Source organism: Carassius gibelio, chromosome A15 (assembly GCF_023724105.1).
Source record: "Carassius gibelio isolate Cgi1373 ecotype wild population from Czech Republic chromosome A15, carGib1.2-hapl.c, whole genome shotgun sequence".
NCBI lineage: Eukaryota > Metazoa > Chordata > Actinopteri > Cypriniformes > Cyprinidae > Carassius > Carassius gibelio.
The window spans coordinates 21,776,029-21,795,688 of NC_068385.1; the positions used below are offsets into that span (position 1 = coordinate 21,776,029).

Here is a 19,660-nt window from a genome sequence, read left to right on the forward strand (position 1 = left end):
TTATTGGTTTATAGTCAGAGAAAGTTGCATCATGAACATCTACATAACACAAAGAAATGCCATGAAATAAAATTGTATCCAATTTAGGTCCATGTTCATGTGTGGGACCATTTACAGACTAGATTAAAGATTTAATGAGATTCAAAAAAAGTCTTTAACTAGGGGGTCTGCTGGACAGCAGACATGGATATTAAAATCCCCCACAATTACAACCCCTATGAATTCAGAAGATTTGGGTGGCCAATATACCACCTCACACTGCACAGGCTATGCTGACTTATATAAAAGTGTGCAGTTCAAAACTATACAAATGTTCGGACTCCACACAATGGCAATTAAAGTTGTTTTTAAAAAATTATGCTAGAAATCCACTCCTGCCTATAGATTGGGGGAATTAAAAAACTTACAGTTTGAGGGAACGAGGTCAGCAAAAGGGCTTACATCACTGGTTGATAGCCACGTCTCAGTCACAAATAAAACAATATCCAATAACTTAGAAGTGTAGAAATACCTCAGGATATAAGTTTTATTGCAGAGTGATCTAGAATTAACCAGTGCCATTTTGATCAATATAGAGTCACCTACTGACGGTGATGCACGATACAGTGGTTCAAGATATTGGAGATTTACACCCCCACCTTTACGGAGATATGGCATCCGATGTATGGGATGATCTACGAAGATTTCCGGAGCGATCAGCCGAATTGATTTATATGATGGTTCCAGTGAGTGCCAGTAAATTAAAAGATGATAGTCCCACAAGTCATTAAAACCATGATGGGCTAGGTTGGTTCTAGACTCCAGCAACAGTTTGACAGAAAGCCTGCCTCGTTTTCCTTGTCTTCTTCTATGTTATTTGTTGGAAATCCACAGGGAAACCGGCACAGGACTGACAGCACATCTAGAGGATGGTATGAACACGGACCTCTCAGTTTGTCTCCGGTTTTGAGAGTGTAAACATCCAAACACAATGCGCTATAGACAACACGACTAAGTATTTTTGCTTGACCTATATAAAGATCGCTTCATCCCAACTTCTACCTTGTCCTCTTTGCCCACGTTTTCACAGCAGCTTTATCAATAACATGCTTGGTCTGCAGTGAGTGATGTGGGCCAAAGATCCAGGCAGGAGGGGAAGTGACAATGTGATGTGACATACAGCCAAGTGTGGTGACCCATACTCAGAATTTATGCTCTGCATTTAACCCATCCAAAGTGAACACACACCACACAGAACACACAAACACACAAACAAACACACACACACACAACGTGAACACACAGCCAGAGCTGTGGGCAGCCATTTTTGCTGCCACAACCTTAGGTTTAGGAGTCAAACTCTCTAACTACTAGGCCACAACTTCCCCAGAATAAGAAAGTAGTTGAATCTCTAAAGTGCTTTATAGGTACTCGCATGTGAAAAAAAAATACATATTATTCCCTCCAGTCCGCTAATGTGTTATTTGGCCAACAATTCGTGTCCTATGCATAGAAGCTTGCTTGATTTAAATTAGTTACACGCAATGACGCGTTGCGTTAAGTGTTTTGCCCATGACGTAATTTGTGTTGTACGTTGCCATGACGTTATAGTGACCATATTTCCTCTTTATCCTGGATATTTCCTCTTTTTTAAACCAAAAAAAAAAAAATGCTTCTGGACGGGATTTCTGATTCGCCCAAAATGTTGGGAATTCAGCTTTTGCTTTTTACAGTCACCATTGCATTTTTGTATTAGAGCGCTGCCAGGGACTGATTTCTTAATCACGCTCCCACTGAATTTCTGACCACTATGATTTTTGTGTCCAATCACGCCCACTTCCTGCAAACATTCATATATTGCATATTTTTTGCACATCAGGGAGCTGTCATCAATACGGAGAGTATTTAAATCTCTTTTGAATCAGTCATCTCTCTCTCCTCAAACTGTGAACAGTCAAATCTTACTCCTGCAGCTCGTGTTGAATGCAGAGTTCCCAAGTAGACCTACGCATTTTTATTTTCCTATGGCTACTTTTAAACTGTTAATGGATTGATTTTCCCTGTGGGTTTAAAGTTTGAAATGTTGCTTAATTACATTTTACTTAAATGCTTGTACTTAAACATTTTGCATTCTACCCATGATTAAACTGTGCTAGATGTTAAGTTTTGTGAAGGACATTTTCAGTTTTGATGTATGGGATATGGTCATTGCACCATTTTGGGCACTACTTTAACCACCAACCAACCACACCCCAGCCCCCCGACCCACCCACGCCCACTGTCCTCTTTTTGGTAAACTAAAATATGGTCACTCTACATGGCGTTCATGCATGCACAAAACTGCTAGGATGGTACCTCTTAACATATTCATATATCTTAAAACTTCTGGTTACATGAGCTTGAGCTCTTTTCAATAAAATCTATGCAAAAGTTATTATAATACTTTTTAGAATACAGTGTAGGATGTACCAGATATTCTTCAGTTTTATGCAAAACAGAAATACAACTTATATACTATCAGATCACTGTCATATGGGCAAAAATGTTTGCCAAAAAAAAAAAAAAAATGACAAAAAAAAAACCTTTTTTGCATAGTTGTGTTTGACACATGAAAACTGTAACAATGTATTTTACAAGATAGCAAGATGTAACCTTGCTCTCACTTAAAATGTATCCCCACACTTCTACCTCATTTCGGTGCCTCTTAAATGCCTGTGCGATCGATTTAAATATTTGTCCTGGTTCTCCGAAATGTACACAAGAAGCATGGGCATCGCTTGGCTTTTTTACGGGATTATAGCATTTTGCTCCATAAACTGTACTCTAATTCACAATCGCCTCAGAGTCAATCCCCTTAAATTACAAGGTGTGTGTTTATCAGAGACTGTTAGAATATCTGTATCCGTGCAGTACTATGTCATAAATACATTTTACAAAAGGTCAAGAGGGAGCAGTCGGTATCCCATCTACTTAAAGTTTTTGCTGTTCACTGATCATCACACCACAGCTGTTTTCTCCAACAATAATCTAGCCCTTAACACATATGAATGCATACTTTAATTATACTTAATTTAATTATACAAAGCTGATTCCAAAAAAGTTGGGACACTGTACACATTGTTGTTAAAAATGAATTCAAAAAATTACATTAAATTTATTTAATTTATTTAATGTAATGTAAATTTACAATTAAATAATTGCAAAGAGTTTGAAGTTATCATCATCTACAGTGCATAATATGATCCAAAGATTCAGAGAATCTTGAACGAATCTCTGTGCGTAAGGGTCAAGGCTGGAAAACCATATTGGATGCCCGTGATCTTCGGGCCCTTAGACGGCACTGCATCACATACAGGAATGCTACTGTAATGGAAATCACAACATGGGCTCAGGAATACTTCCAGAAAACATTGTCGGTGAACACAATCCACCATGCCATTCACTGTTGCCGGCTAAAACTCTATAGGCAAAAAAAGAATATAGGTTTGCAGACTGTTATAAAAAGAAGAGGGGATTCCACACAGTGGTTAACATGGCCTTGTCCCAACTTTTTTAAGATGTGTTGATGCCATGATATTTTCCCTTAAAATGATACATTTCCTCAGTTTGAACATTTGATATGTCATATATGTTGTATTCTGAATAAAATATGGAAATTTGAAACTTCCACATCATTGCATTCTGTTTTTATTCACAATTTGTACAGTGTCCTAACTTTTGGAATCAGGTTTGTACATACTTTATACATACACTACTGTGCGTGAGTCTTAAACTGGTTTTAGGGCCAGTTATTCATATATTTTTCTGTAGTGTGTCAGTAGAAAATATCAGTTTAAATTTGCAAACATTTATTTTGCAATTAATTAAAAAAAATAATCTAGTGATAATTATCCAAAATTTATTGAATCCAAAAGTAGTCTGATTTGATGATGGTGAGATCAGATCTCCTTTTGGAGCACCGGTTTTTATGAGACTGCTTGTGCATTTAAAAATCTCACTAGATTATTATTCAAATGATTATTATTTTGTTGTTGTTGTTTGTTTGGTTTAAGTATCAGTTCAGGCACCGTTTAGGCACCGGTACCGTTTTAAAAGTATAGGCACCAGTATCGTAGAAAACCCAATCGATACCCAACCCAAGTGTTCATATAGGTTTCCATGGGCAGATGCGAATAAAGGTAGATTTAAATTAAAGGAGCTGCATGATGCTTTAAAAAAAATTATATATATTTATATATATATATATATATATAAATGACTCAAATGCGTATACTCCAGAGGGTTAACTGAGATGATGACATCACTGAATTCAATGATGAACTGCCTTCAACTGTCATTTTACATTATTGATACAATGTTTTCCTAATTAATGCTGTTTAGTTGCTTTGTATATATAATTTTCAATTTGTATATTGTCATTCCTTACCTACTTATTTGTATTTTTTTATTATTTTATTATTTTTATTTTTTTTTCACTGCTGAGCTTCTGTCACGAAAAGAATTCCTCGTATGTGTAATCAATAAAACTCATTCTGATTCTGATTCAATGATGAACTGCCTTTAACTGAAAAAATGAAATAAATATATAATAAATAAGACCAAATACCCTCCAAAAATAATGTTACTCTCAAAAATGGAATACACAGACACACACACACACACACACAGTGTGTATAAAAAAGTGAAAGTGAAAGTTAGAGCCTTTACATTGAACGCATACAAAGTGCACACACATAGCAGTGAACACACTATCTGATCGTGGTTTTATCTCTCTATTAGTTCTATTGGATCTTTGTGCAGCGTTTGACACTACTGACCACAACATTCTTTGCATAGACTTGAACACTTTGTTGGCATTAATGGAAGAGCATTAGCATGGCTTAAATCATACTTATATGACTGCCATCAATTCGTAGCAGTGAATGAAGAGGTATCATATCGATCACATGCAGTATGGAATACCTCAAGGCTCAGTACTAGGACCGCTACTCTTCACGCTTTATATGTTACCCTTGGGAGATATCATCAGGAAACATGGTGTTAGCTTTCACTGTTATGCTAATGATACTCAGCTCTATATTTCTTCATGGCCCGGTGAAACACACCAATTTGAAAAATGGAATGCATAAATCGATATAAAAAAATGTCGATAAAAAAAATGGATGACAAGTAATTTCTTACTGCTAAATTTTGAAAAAACAGAGGTGTTAATTATAGGACCTAAAAACTCTTCATGTAATAAGCTAGAACACTGTCTAAGACTTGATGGCTGCAATGTCAATTCTTCTTCATCAGTAAGGAACCTAGGTGTGCTATTTGCCACATTTCTAGCATTTTTAAAACTGCATTTTTCCATCTCAAAAATATATCTAAATTATGGCCTATGTTCTCAATGTCAAATGCAGAAATGTTAATCCATGCATTTATGACCTCAAGGTTAGATTATTGTAATGCTTTATTGGGTGGTTGTTCTGCATGCTTAGTAAACAAACTACAGCTAGTCCAAAATGCAGCAGCAAGAGTTCTTACTAGAACCAGGAAGTATGACCATATTAGCCCGGTCCTGTCAACACTGCACTGGCTGCCTATCAAACATCTTATAGAAAGGAGAGAGTCGGAAAGGACCTCTATATCCCTGAAATACAGTGGAGACTAGGACAACTAGAGCCCCAGATACAGATTAGAGAGCTAATTTCCGACAGCAGCACTAATTAAAATCCGCACCCGACCCGACCTGCTTAAAATAGAACCGACACCCCGACCCGCACCCGAAATCAAATCAGTTAAGCCAATCACATTAGACACACTTTTTTCTAATTTTATATACAGAATTATTTTTGGAAAACATTTTAAAAGATATTCATTTTTTATACATTTTATCTTAATTTTGATCAATGTTTTATCAATCAATTGCCAGTATTTAATAAGAAGCAAATATATAGCAGACAATGTAATAACCTTTAATTGACAGAATTACTAAAAAAATATTTTTCTACCTAAAAGTTAAATATTTTTTTGTGTCACACATGCATGCATGTCTATTTCCCTCATATTAAATATAAAATGCATGTGGACTGATATTTGTCTGGAGTCCTTTATTAATGGAGTATTTAAACAGTTGTTTCAATATATTGGTATTAAATGCTTTTTCTGAGAATTTATATTTCACGTTTTTACTGCAACTGTCGAAATACGTGCTTGAGTCACTGATCACACTATTTTGATCGACTGATTTATGAATGTATATGCATAATTCTCATCAGTCGGAAATACAGATAAACGCTTTCATTTGTTGTATTTTTGATCCTGAAAGAAAACAGAACCACAAAAGAGCAAATCATACCACCGTCTGAGGTTGTGCTTCAAGTCGAACACACCCATTTTTAAATCGTTCACAGCTGAGCATCTCGAGAGGCGGATCTGCGCCAGAGCGCACATGTGAATGAGCTGCACAGTCATTTTCAGATGGAATAAAAAAAAAAATAAAAAAAAAAAAACCCTGGATAGCCTAGATTAGGTCCATATTCACAAATGTGTTAGCTATGGAATGAAATATCTGATATTCCGATTGTCAAATACATGCAAGTGGAAGTGTATTGTTGTTAAACACCTTTATAACGATCGAGTTAGCTGTATGTGCGATATCATTTTATGACACAAATTTTGAAATAGGCTTAAACCAAACACATTTTAATTCAGATTCTGTATATATATATATATATATATATATATATATATATATATATATATATATATATATATATATATATATATATATATATATAAAACAGCTGGCTGATCTTTTACGGGTTGATCTTAATTTAATTTGCAGGTCACCCGTCCCGTGCAGGACTCTAATACAGACTGTTTTCCTAATGAATGTTGTTCAGTTGCTTTGACGCAATGTATTTTGTCTAAAGCGCTATATAGATAAAGGTGACTTGACTTGGCTTGACTGGCACCAGCAGGGAATAAGCATAATTGATGACTTTTATGAGAATTGGGTATTTAAGTGAAAGTGACAGTGACATTCAGCCAAGTATGGTGACCCATACTCATAATTTGTGCTCTGCATTTAACCCATCCAAAGTGCACACACACAGAGCAGTGAACACACACACACTGTGAACACACACCCGGAGCAGTGGGCAGCCATTTATGCTGCGGCGCCTGGGGAGCAGTTGGGGGTTCGATGCCTTGCTCAAGGGCACCTAAGTCGTGGTATTGAAGGTGGAGAGAGAACTACATGCACTCCCTCCACCCACAATTCCTGCCGGCCCGGGACTCAAACTCACAACCTTTCGATTGGGAGTCCGACTCTCTAACCATTAGGCCACGACTTCCCATAGGTAATTTGAAGATTTAAATGTTATAATCTTGTAGGAAAATAAAACCTTTGGAGCTTTTCTGATTAAAGACTATTTATGTTGGAAATGCCAGTTGGAAATGGGTACCTTTTTACATTGTATTTGGGAATGTAGTCTTGTTAAGCAATACTTGAAACAGATTATGGATTCCATAAATTTCTGGTATCTTAAATACCACATATGCCATAAATTACTGGTTTACTAGGTGATAAATCTCAAATGCCTAATGTTTCAAAACATATATTTTCTGTTATTATGGTATATATAACAATCGCAAGTAGGATTACGTTGAGACACTGAAAGAGAGTGAAAGACCCAGAATCAAAAGAGTGGGCCAATGCAATGATAGAAATGGCATCTTATGAATCCATGCTTAATTGAATAAATGGTGTTAGAGAAGAAGGGTTATCTTCCTGGGAAGAGTTCTGGACATATATTACAGCAAGGTCTGAAAATAAATATACAACGAATTTGTGTCTGTCTTGCACTGTATTGTATTTCATGGATAAAATATGCCTGTAGAAATGTGTATCCCTGTATAATTATTGTAATGTTGTACTTCTGTTCTGTTACCCTTCAAAAAAAAAGCAATGAAAAAAATATATATAATAATAGTAATATACTTTATAGGTAAACAGACTTAACATAAGTGCAAATAAAAGTGCAAATAAGAATTGATTTCATTAATTATTTATACAGATTCTTACTTATACGTGTAAACATGCATGTGTGTGCAATGACCTCTGTGCTGCGGCTGTAGCTGCGGCCTCCGTGGCAAACTGTCTCATTGCACTCTCTTCTAAATACTTCTGTTCCCAGCGTGTCATATCAGCCTCCAATCCCAGAATCCTTTCCTCTCTCTCCTTTAGAAGATCCAGTAGTGCAGGAGCACTGGATTCCCACGAACTAAGGGGAACACCTACACCAGCACGCTAAACACAGGGAGAAACAGTGGTTATGGATATATTGGGCTGGAAAATTACTCTCTAACATATAGGCCTGTTGTTATTGAAAACACCCTTTTGTGGAAACAGATGTGGAAAGTAACGAAGTACACTTACTCACGTTACTGCAATCAAGTATCTTTTTTTGTGTGTACTTTTTGAAGTAATTTTTTTAAATCTGTAATTTTACTTTTACTTAATGTGCTAAGAGTTTTATTCTCATGAAGTTATGTTCGAGCTTCAAAGCTTAGAATTCTTGGTTGCATTTTATTTTACAGTATGTAACCCCTAGGGGGCCTCATTGTTTAAATCAACCAACAACCTAAATTGTAGATGTTCACAAGCATCTCAATAAAGGGGCATAAAAGGAGAGAGAGGGACTGGTGTAATATAAAAATATAAACAATTTATTTTCCTTAAATTAGACACACTTAAACAACAAACATTAGGTCTCTGGTCAACAATTCAGGGAAAGGTACAACAAAGTGCAAAATCAAGATGTCTAAATGAATACCAAATTCAGCAAAACTCAAAATCAACAAACACAGAATAAATAAGGCACATCACAAAATCACATGCATAGAAAACAGAAATAACTTACACTCAGCAACCCAGTGGCCACACAACAAAATTGTTACACCCCCCCCCCCCCCAGAATATTGCACCAGCCCAATTACCAAAGAAGAAAACATACAACACACAGGGGAAGGCTAGTGGGCAATACAGTGGTCCTTCCTCCCACACACACACACACACATACACGACTTAATACTGAAAACAGGGCACAGGAAAAACAGTGGTCAGGATGGCATATAACGGTCCTCCTGTTTAAACACCGACCGCAGCGTCGAGCTTGTTTACTGTAATACGATCGCAATCGCTTTATTCCATCTGGTTTTTACTCGTACATTCCCAGGCCAACATTCTCAGCGCGACAAACAGCACTCGGTAAACTTATAGTGGTCCTACTCCAAACCAGTGATTTTCATTAAATTCACCCAAACGCAATCTGTAGTCGGTAGGGGCTCGTGAAGATGGCACTGAATAACCGCACAAACACCAGGTCAAGATCGACTTGTAAGAACCAACCAAGAGTCCAAGGAACCAAGATCTGTAGCAAAACACCAACTAAAGAGACCGCCAACTAGCTGCATTTAAATGTGAAACGCCAAACGCGCACCACCTGATTCAATCAAGGCGCAATTCTTGCTACTTACATCCTACCCACCTGATTCAATCAAGGTGCAATTCGCACTGCCTACATCCTACCCGCTACATTCACCCACCCTTAAATGTCACCGTCCCGGTGACTAGGGCAAGGGTCAAACCCGAGATGGTTAGAACATTTTCTGCCGAGGCCACAGGTGGTCTTCTTACAGTCGTGAATGGAAGGTTGTGAGGATTGGGATGGCGGCCTGCATTTGTTCTAACAGTTCTCCTTGAAACAAGGGTTTTGTCAGATGTTAATACCTCCCCTTCAACACCCAAGGAGTCACTTATTAAATGTTGAGGTGTAGTCTGCCCCTGCTGTTCAAGAGCTAGAGGCTGCAACCCTCCAAACTCAGTGGAAGGTATTGATCGTCTTACAGGAGGTTCATCAATTGCTACCAATACTCCAAAATCATCATCTTCATCCATACTGCCATCGACATCATCCCCTATGAAATTGGTCATGCTTACATTAAGCATCTCACCCCCAGATACAAAATGTAGTGGACCTGGGTCAGTTGGGAGAGGGCGCAGTTCTTTCCGGTTAATATTCTTCTCGGGACCTAACTGATCTCTTGGCCTAATTTTATAAAGTGTACCAACCTCATCAAGGCACCTCACAATCTCATACACCACATTTTCCCAAAGATCACTAATCTTGTGCCGTCCATGCGGATGGCTACGACGATACACCAGTGTACCAGGGGGCAGAAGTGGCAAAGGAGCCAAGTGATTCTTTGCTCGTTGTTAAGCGGCTGCCTCCAAATGAACTCGGGCCTAGATTGCAGAGAAATGCTTCAGTTGTTCTTGAACCCACTCAGCAGTGATAGAGTCTGATGGAATATCAATTGTGCCCAACAAGGAATCAAGTGGAAGAGTGGGCTTACGCCCAAACCAGTGATTTTCATTGATTCACCCAAACGCAATCTGTAGTCGGTAGGGGCTCGTGAAGATGGCACTGAATAACCACACAAACACCAGGTCAAGATTGACTTGTAAGAACCAACCAAGAGTCCAAGGAACCAAGATCTGTAGCAAAACACCAACTAAAGAGACCACCAGCTAGCTGGATTTAAATGTGAAACGCCAAACGCGCACCACCTGATTCAATCAAGGCGCAATTCTCTCTACCTACATCCTACCCACCTGATTCAATCAAGGTGCAATTCCCGCTGCCTACATCCTACCCGCTACAAGTACATGTACTACCATGTACTTATAGTGTACTTACAGTGTATTTATCTAAGAAAGTTCTGGTAACACAAGGTAACTACATGGGGTAGGGTTAGTTTTAGGGATAGGTTCAGGGTTAGTACCTAGTTATTACATAGTTATTGTAATTACTATAATAAGTACATAGTATGTACATAAGGAACAGGACTGTAAAATAAAGTGCTACCGAAATCTTAGTTTAGTGTTTCTGTGAACAGTAACACTATGTTAGTGCATCTAAGCAAATGAACGGAATGCAAGCCCACATATGCTGAAAACCTTCTTTCTCTGCAGGAGAAAGTGGATTTATGAAATGTTTAGACTAAAGCTAGCCCACATCAAAGATGTGTGTGTACTGTTTGGGTGAAGAGCACGCACAGGATGCTCTTGAGGGAGCATCCTGTGCAAATTGTGAGCGTTTTCCTATGAAAACGATCCGCTCTCGTCGGGCTCTCTTCTCGAGGGAAGAGAGTTCAGCGTCTGGTCCTCGCGGATCGGGTCCCGCTCGTGCCGAGGCAGAGCGACGACGCGCTTCATGGGGCTCCCAGATGGAGCTCGCTGACAGTCTCGAGGGGGGCGTTAACCTCTCGGACGCGTCATCGGCTGACGAGAGTGAGCTGCAGGTGGATGACGGAGACTTTTCTCCTATTTTTACTGCAGCGAGTGCTCTTCAGGCCGGGCAAGAGATGGCTGAGGAGGATGATTTAGATCCTCAACCTCGTCAGCCATCCTGCCCCGTGTACGCAGAGCTGGTGGAAGTTATGGAACACGCCACTGACAAACTTCAGTTGCCATGGCGGCGCGCTCAGGGAGAGATCGTTTACGGTCGTTTGGATGATCGGTTTCTCCCTGAACATAGACCACCAGCTCAGCAGAGCCTTCCATTCCTTCCTGATCTCCATTCAGAGATCGAGAGGGCATGGAAGAAACCGTACTCTGCCCGTATTCATCGACATCAGCGGGGCAACTTCGCTGATGTTGAGGGGATCGGTGAGTACGGTTATGTGTCGATGCCGCCCATTGAAGAGACGTTTGCGAACTATCTCGTTTCTGGGCGGGTGTCGACACCTAAAAGCTCCGACTCTGCCATCCAAGCCCCTTAAAGCCACGGCTCGCTTGAATGGCAGAGCGTACACGGCGGCAGGTCAGGCTGGTGCTGCCCTTCATACCATGGCAGTGCTCCAAGCCTACCAAGCTGACCTGCTGCAGGATCTTGACCAGGGGGCTGGGCTGTCCCCTGAGGCAGTCGCTGAGTTGCGCCGGACCACAGATTTGTCCCTCCGGGCCACTAAACAGACTGCTGCCGCGATCGGCCGATAGATGGCGGCGATGGTGGCCACAGAGAGGCATCTGTGGCTCAACTTGGCTGATATCGGGGAGAAAGAAAAATCCCTTCTCCTTGATTCACCAGTTTCGCCTGCTAAACTTTTTGGCACCTCCGTTGAGGCGGTGGTTGAAAAGTTTAGGGAGGCGAAGGCGCGCTCAGCTGCATTTAAGAACTGCATACCTCTGAGATCCGGGCCCCAGCCCAGGCAGGCGGGAGGACCTGGTCCGTCTTGGTCTGAGGACCGTAGGCAGGACCAGAGGTCTAGTGTCGCCTCTCGTGCCCCCCCTCCATGGAGGAGTAGGACACAGAGGAGGCGGGCCTCCCGCAAAAAGAGGGACTTAAGGGAGGTCATTCAGCACAAGCGCTGCAACGCTCAGCGGAAATAGGGTTTGATCTCCCTGGAGGGCCTTTTCTACCAGCCCTCTCCCTCTTCTTGACTCCCCAGGCGTTTACGTTACACCAGCCCTGGGGATGGGCCTTATGATGAGAACTGTGTTCTGATGGCCCACCGTAGCAACTGGTTGATGTGAGCGCCTCTTTTAGGCATGTAAAAGTGGTGGACCCCAGATTCATTGAGAACTCTCTGGCGAGTCTTCACTCCGCACGCCGCAGGTGAACTTTTGGTTTGTAAAATTCTGTGTGTATAACTAACACTGATTGTATTTCTCTACAGACCCTGTTCCCTGTATAGACCTAGGGGGTCATTCTTAGAGGAGCAATTAAAGTATGGACTTTAGGGCCCTGAAGCCTCCCCCCAGTTGGTGGCTAGAACGAATTAGGAGGAAGCTCAAAGAAGATTCGGCTTCTGTGCTGAGTATGTGATGGCCTTCCTGTCATAACATTTTATATGCGTGGTGGGCCACCGCTCATTTCTGTTTAGCCTCAGGGCTATTAGCCACCCAGAGGGTAGAGTAGTTGGTCTTCCTAAAAAAAAAAAAAAAAAAAAAACTTTTTTGCTTCAGGTTTAGACTGACGCTGGCGCTTCAGATAGATCTTCAGATAGATGTCCTGCCTATCGGTTTGTGACATTGGTATCCTGAGTACTCGCTCCCCTGAGCTCTGTTGGGTTTCAGTAGGTTGAGTGTTTTCACGGCCTCTCAATCAAGTAGGCTGTGGCTCCTCCGAGCCCTCAGGTAGATCTATGCTTGTAGGTCGGCCCTCATCCGGGCCGCCTCTGTAGCTGGCCTAGGCTATGCTAGGGATGTTGGAGGCGTGTTGCTAAGTATAGCTGCCACATTCATTATGTGTTAGGCTTCCTCCCCTTGATTTCAGCCTCCGCCCTTAAATGGGAGTTGTTGGCCAAGGCCCGCCCCTTTCTCTGCATTCAGGGGTCATAGAGTAATGCAGGGTGGTAGCTGAGGTAGGATCAGTCTGGCAGGGTTAGGCCATCTTTCGCTCTGCGAAGTGAGAGTTTGTCAGACCCTGCCGAACAGAGATGTTTTTGGGCCTCTAGAGCTGGCTCCACTCAGCCCGTTGAGCTAATCGCTCGACCGATGGGTTGAAGTGGGTTGGCTTGCAATTTAGCCCCCCCGCTCCCCTAGGCTGGGCACAGGACAAATCCCTGTCACCCTTTGGAGCCACTTGCAGGCCTGCTCCCTGTCTAACATTGCAGGGGCATATGGTTGTTACTCCCCCGCTAACTCAGGGTAGTTTTGAGTAGTCCATTCTCAGCTCTGTATGTATCTACCTCACACCACGATGGCTCCGGTTGAGCAGGGAGTTCTAAACTACATTTCATTCCAGTTTTTGAACTCCGCTCCCTTTGAAGCCAGAGCATTGCCATGGGCTGACGCCTATGCATTTAGTAGGTAGGCCCCTAATGGGGCCTCCACTAGGCAGAATGGCGTATGTTGTACTCCCCTGCTATAAGGGTATTGCTATTTGCTGAGTACACTGCCTCTGGCAATGTGATTAGGTACCAGGATGCTGTAGCAACAGATTTCTGCCGCGAAGGCTGCACAGTTGGGTAGTAGGCCCCAGCAGGCCTCCTTGACGGAATAGCCCCCAATAGGGCTCCTAGGCCAGCTCACCTTCGGTGGTTGGCCCTGGTAGTTCGGGCAGAAGGCTCACTGCTGATTAGTAGGCCTTAACAGGCCTCCTCTGAGGTGGGTCGCAACATTGTGGAACATACACTTGGACAAAACTATAGGAAGAGTTTTTAATAGTATGGTTCCAGCAGTGTTCGGTAAAGTAGCAGAATAGACTCGCTATCAGCTAGCAGGCTCGACCAGGCCTCCCTGTTAGGCGAGTCCCCAGCAGCAGTTACATCCAGCTGATTAGACTGTTTCAGGTAGTAGGCCTCTTCAGGCCTCCCTGAAGGTGGGCTCCCACATTTTGTGGTGGTCAGGTAGTAGGCTTTACTAGGCCTCCCTGAGGGTTTAATCCCACATACTGTGGTTACTAGGTGGCAGGCCCCACAGGCCTCCCTGGAGTTGAATTCCCGCTTCTTTGAACTGTCAGGTAGTAGGCCTCATAAGGCCTCCCTGAAGGCAAAGCCCCAAAGACAGTCAACTGGACTGCCAGTCTGGCTCACTATCAGCTATGGTTTTCAGGTAGTAGGCCTCTCCAGGCCTCCCTGAAAGTAAGCTTTCCTGCACTGTGTTTATCAGGTAGTAGGCCTCACTAGGCCTCCCTGAAGTTAGACTACAGGTAGTAGTCTGTAGGTGAACTCCCACATATTGTGGTTATCAGATAGCAGGCTTCACCAGGCCTCTCTGAAGGTGAGCTCCCACATACTGTGAGCTCCAACATACTGTGGTTGTCAGGTAGTAGGCTTCTCCAGGTCTCCCTGGGAGTAGTTTCACGGTGATGCTGGGTTTCGTAAGCTAGTGGCCACTTACTTTCAGTTTAGCAGTCCTTATCAGGCAGCTACCGGAGGTGAGTTTGCGCCCTGGCTCGGCTCAAGTTTTTATTCTCTGCTACGGGTTCCCTCCTGGAACTTTTTTATCCTGCTACAGCCTGGTTGCCTACCAGGTAGATCTTATGCTCCCCTCACTGAGGGTCAATGTGAGTATGTGGTCTCCTGAGTCTGGTCAGTCGGTCGCAGGCCTCTCATGAGGCCTCCCAGTTAGATCAGTCCTTAGGCCCTCACAGGCCTCCTCAGTGTTTTTTGAAACACAAACACTGGGTAGATCCGTGGATCGAGTAGAGAAACTCCCCTCGCTGGCAAGGGTTGTAAAGCACTATGCTGAGTCATACTCTCCAGGATATCCCGTCTCTGAGATCCGGGCCGAGTGGTTCACTGCCTGCTCTGCAGTTCCTCGGGCTGGATGCCTTCCTAAAGGCAAGTGTCCAGAGGCTCTGTCTTCGGACAGACAGGAAGTGGCCAGTCTGTAGTGTCTTATGTAGTGACACCAGGTCAGGCCTGCCTGGTGGCATTTCAGGTGGCACATTCCCCTGAATAGTGACTGGCTGGGGTTCCCTCGGGTTCCCTAGCCACATTCCCTAGAAGGGACCCCTTCGAAAGGGAACGTCTCAGGTTACAAATGTAACCTTGGTTCCCTGAGAACAGGGAACGAGACAATACGTCTCCCAGCCATGCCTCAGGGTCTGCCTGCCAAACAGTCCCTTCAGACGAAAGGATATTGTCATGGTTTCAAGGCGCCCTTTTTATATCCAGGTCGCACGCTCATCATTCAAGCTGATGATTCACGGCTGTCGCCGGTCAGCATGATTGCTGTGAGTTGATATTTGATTTCAGACACCTGTCACACCTGAGGCGTTCCCCATAGCGTCGTTGACGTATTGTCTCGTTCCCTGTTCTCAGGGAACCAAGGTTACATTTGTAACCTGAGACGTTAATAAACAGAACTGCTTGCGTCTTGCAGAAGAACATCGTAGCTGGAACTACTTCTCTCTGTTTATGTCTATGTAGAATCACAAAGGTACTGGGTTACTCCGCCGCGGTACCCCGAAGCAATCTAAAAAATAGTGCGAATATAAACACTTATTATAGTGATTCAGGACAAGCTAAAAACATGGTTTGGAAAATGGATTCATGGTGTACTCGCTTATTATATACATTTTTCTACATTTTGAACACAAACAAAGTTACGAACCGCAGCTCTGATTGATTGTTTCTTACCGGGAGCGGATTAATTTCTGCAAATGGCAATAGGACCACTGGGAGGAGCCAGAGGAGCTTGATTTTTTCACAGATTATCTGTCTCATATTCTACTGTCAGGACATAATGACAGGTTTAACAAATATGTAAAAAATATATTTTTACAAAAGTTACCTACTGCATATGATATGATTGATATTTAATAAGTGGGGATGTTCTGTTTATTTACAATAGGATAGGCTTCAACGACGCAGGCTATTTGTAATGTGCCTCTTTTCCTTATTATTAATCTTTATTGTTAATCATATCGATAAGAAATGTGATTTATATGTAAAGTATATACTGTAGGCAAATTTAATTCAGTGATGTTCTATAGTGTTGTAATCTTTTGTTTTCTACACACACACACACACTACATGTACACATGAACACTCTTTTCAAAGAGCTTGTCATTCACATGATATCTGTCACAGCATATAATGACTACTAAAAATTACAAATTTTATCTAATTTTATTCCAAATAAAGGGAGCATTTAAAGTGAGTTTAATCCAAGCATCTCTTTAAGATCTTAGAATAGTTCTGCATCCTTCTGAAGGCACTCCTCCTGTGTTTGCTGTGTTGCTTTGACCATTTAAACATGTTAATTACAAAAAAAGTGCTGTGTACTGTGTTTGGAAATATCAACAGTGATTGATCAGCCTTTATTTACATATTGTAGATGTTATTACTAGGTGTATTTCTGTATTACTGTATTTCAGCAAAGCAAAATTTGGTGAAATGCAGGCTACAGTAAGAGCACATGGTTGTCCATCAAGTGAGTTTCAAAGTTGAGAAAATTATGTTGTGATAACACAAAAAATCAACTTGGTATGTCGAGATCACGAGAAAATTAAGTCATTATAACAAGAAAACAAGAAGGAAAAAAATAATACATGGTCGCTTAGAACTTCTGTACAAAATTGAAGATATGGAACAGAACATTTATATGTAATATAGTAAATCAATATCACATTTCAAAATTCAGCAAATCATTTTTTTTTTTTTAACAAAAATTAAATAAACAAGAAGTTTATTAATAGATTTTCGTTTAAGACACCATATTGCCTGTTTTTGCTCTTATTTCAACAACAAACTATTTCCAAACACAGCCACCATGGCACTGTTTTTTGTCTCTGAGCAAGGACGGTGGTTTCTTATTAAATGATTGCTGGCACCTGGTGGTTTTAATTTCACATTTTAAGTATATATATTATCAAGTATTTTACACATTTTATGTCTTATATCAAAACATTATGTCTGGATTTGTAAATGCAGGCTATATGCATTCATGTCCTGCATTAAACAGAGTGTAAATGCATCTAAATGCCACTTTCGATTAAGCTTCTATGTATCCTCTGCATTGAAAAGATGAATTTTCTTGATACTGATTTAATTTATCTGGTAACAGCCCAAATGCACTGTAAAAAAATATTCACTTTTTTTACTCAATAAATTTGTTTCAAATTTTACCTCCAATATTATTAATTAAATGTAACACATTTAACACATAGAATTAATTAGAAATAATCAAATTAGATTATTTTACAAGCAACCATTCAAAATTAGTAGAACATGAAAAAATTAAGTAAAATGTACACAAAAAAATTGATTTCATTGAAAACAAACAAATAAAAAACACTATACTAAAGAATACTATACACTGTAAAAAGTAATTTGTAATAAATTAAGTAATCTTGACTTTATTGTTTTAAGTGTCATTTAAATCTCTATTAATATATTTAAAGTATTCCTTACTTATTTTGAGTTTAATTTACTTAACACTTATGCATTGTTGGGGACATTTTCGTTCACTAATGGGTAAAGTTGAATCTTATTTTGGCCACAACTTTCTCTGTCTTTGAGCTAATGGAATGATTTTTGGTGACAAATCTTATTTTGACTTATTTTGATTTGAAAATGCTTTGACATTTTTCAAAAACTCAATGGTACACTCTGGCCAAATTCACTACCCTTTCGTTACGTCCGTGGATGAAAACATCCACTAAATTAAACTGCAGTAAAAATCTATCAAATTAAAATTAATTAAATTAAATTCATGCATTTAGCAGACGCTTTTATCCAAAGCGACTTACAGTGCATTCAGGCTCTCAATTTTTACCTATCATATAAATATTTTTTTTACAATTTTTTTTTGCATAAATATATTAATCAACCTCAGTCCTGATCAAAACTACCAAATGTTAAAAAAAAAAAAAATCCAAGATTTTAATTACCAAGTTCATAAATTATGTCACTGATTTGGGGGAAAAAATACACAAAATTACATATTTTCAATTTAAAAAGTGATTGTGAACTGGATATTTTTGTACCTTTTATCACAGTCTTGGGCATGTCAAAGATTAGTAACAAGATTTGCTTTAATGCATAGTTAATTTTTGTGCAGCATTAGATTTAAATTTTTTCTCCCTCATTTGTTGTTGGTGGCCGATCCTAACCCTAACCTGGTCGTGGTGGAGGTGTTGCGACAATATATAGTGATATTCTCAATGTTACCCAGAAAACAGGATACAGGTTTAACTCTTTTGAAATACTTCTGCTAAATGTTACACTGTCAGACATGCAAAAGAAATCTAATGTATCTCTTGCTCTGGCTACTTTATATAGACCACCAGGGCCATATACAGAATTCCTAAAAGAATTTGCAGATTTCCTCTCAGACCTTCTAGTTACAGTTGATAAGGCGCTAATCATGGGAGATTTTAATATTCACATTGATAATACAAATGATACATTAGGACTTGCGTTTACTGACCTAATAAACTCCTTTGGAATCAATAAAAAAGTCACCGGGCCCACTCATTGTTTTAATCATAGACTAGATTTAATTATATCTCATGGAATCGATCTTACTGCTATAGATATTCTCAAAGTGATGATATTACAGACCATTTCCTTGTATCGTGCATGCTGCGTATAACTGATATTAACTATATGTCTCAGCATTTCCGTCTGGGCAAAACTATTGTTCCAGCCACCAAAGAAAGATTTGCAAATAACCTGCCTGATCTATCTCAACTGCTATTTGTACCCATAAATACATATGAATTAGACGAAATGACTGACAACATGGGCACTATTTTCTCTAATACATTAGAAACTGTTGCCCCCATCAAATTGAAAAAGGTTAGAGAAAAACGTACTGTGCCATGGTATAACAGTAATACTCACTCTCTCAAGAAAGAAACTCGTAGTCTTGAACGCAAATGGAGAAAAACTAACTTGGAAGTTTTTAGAATTGCATGGAAAAACAGTATGTCCAGCTATAGACAGGCTCTAAAAACTGCTAGGGCAGAGCATATACACAAACTTATAGAAAATATCCACAACAATCCAAGGTTTTTATTTAGCACAGTGGCTAAATTAACAAATTACCAGACGCCACCTGATTCAAATATTCCACCAACGTTAAATATTAATGACTTTATGAATTTCTTCACTGATAAAATAAATACAATAGCGTATGTAGATTCTACAGCGTCTAACACTTCAGTTTCAT

The 19,660-nt window shown here is 40.3% G+C and overlaps 1 protein-coding gene across 3 annotated transcripts in view; it reads right to left on the minus strand.

Moving 5' to 3' along the window:
• Positions 1 to 19,660, minus strand: part of amotl1 (angiomotin like 1) — a 255,112-nt gene that overhangs the window by 23,597 nt on the left and 211,855 nt on the right. For all 3 annotated transcript variants that reach the window (XM_052617190.1, XM_052617189.1, XM_052617188.1), the window contains one exon: positions 8,088 to 8,278. In XM_052617190.1, the coding sequence (XP_052473150.1) occupies positions 8,088 to 8,278 (191 nt within the window). The remainder of the gene's footprint in view (positions 1 to 8,087; positions 8,279 to 19,660) is intronic.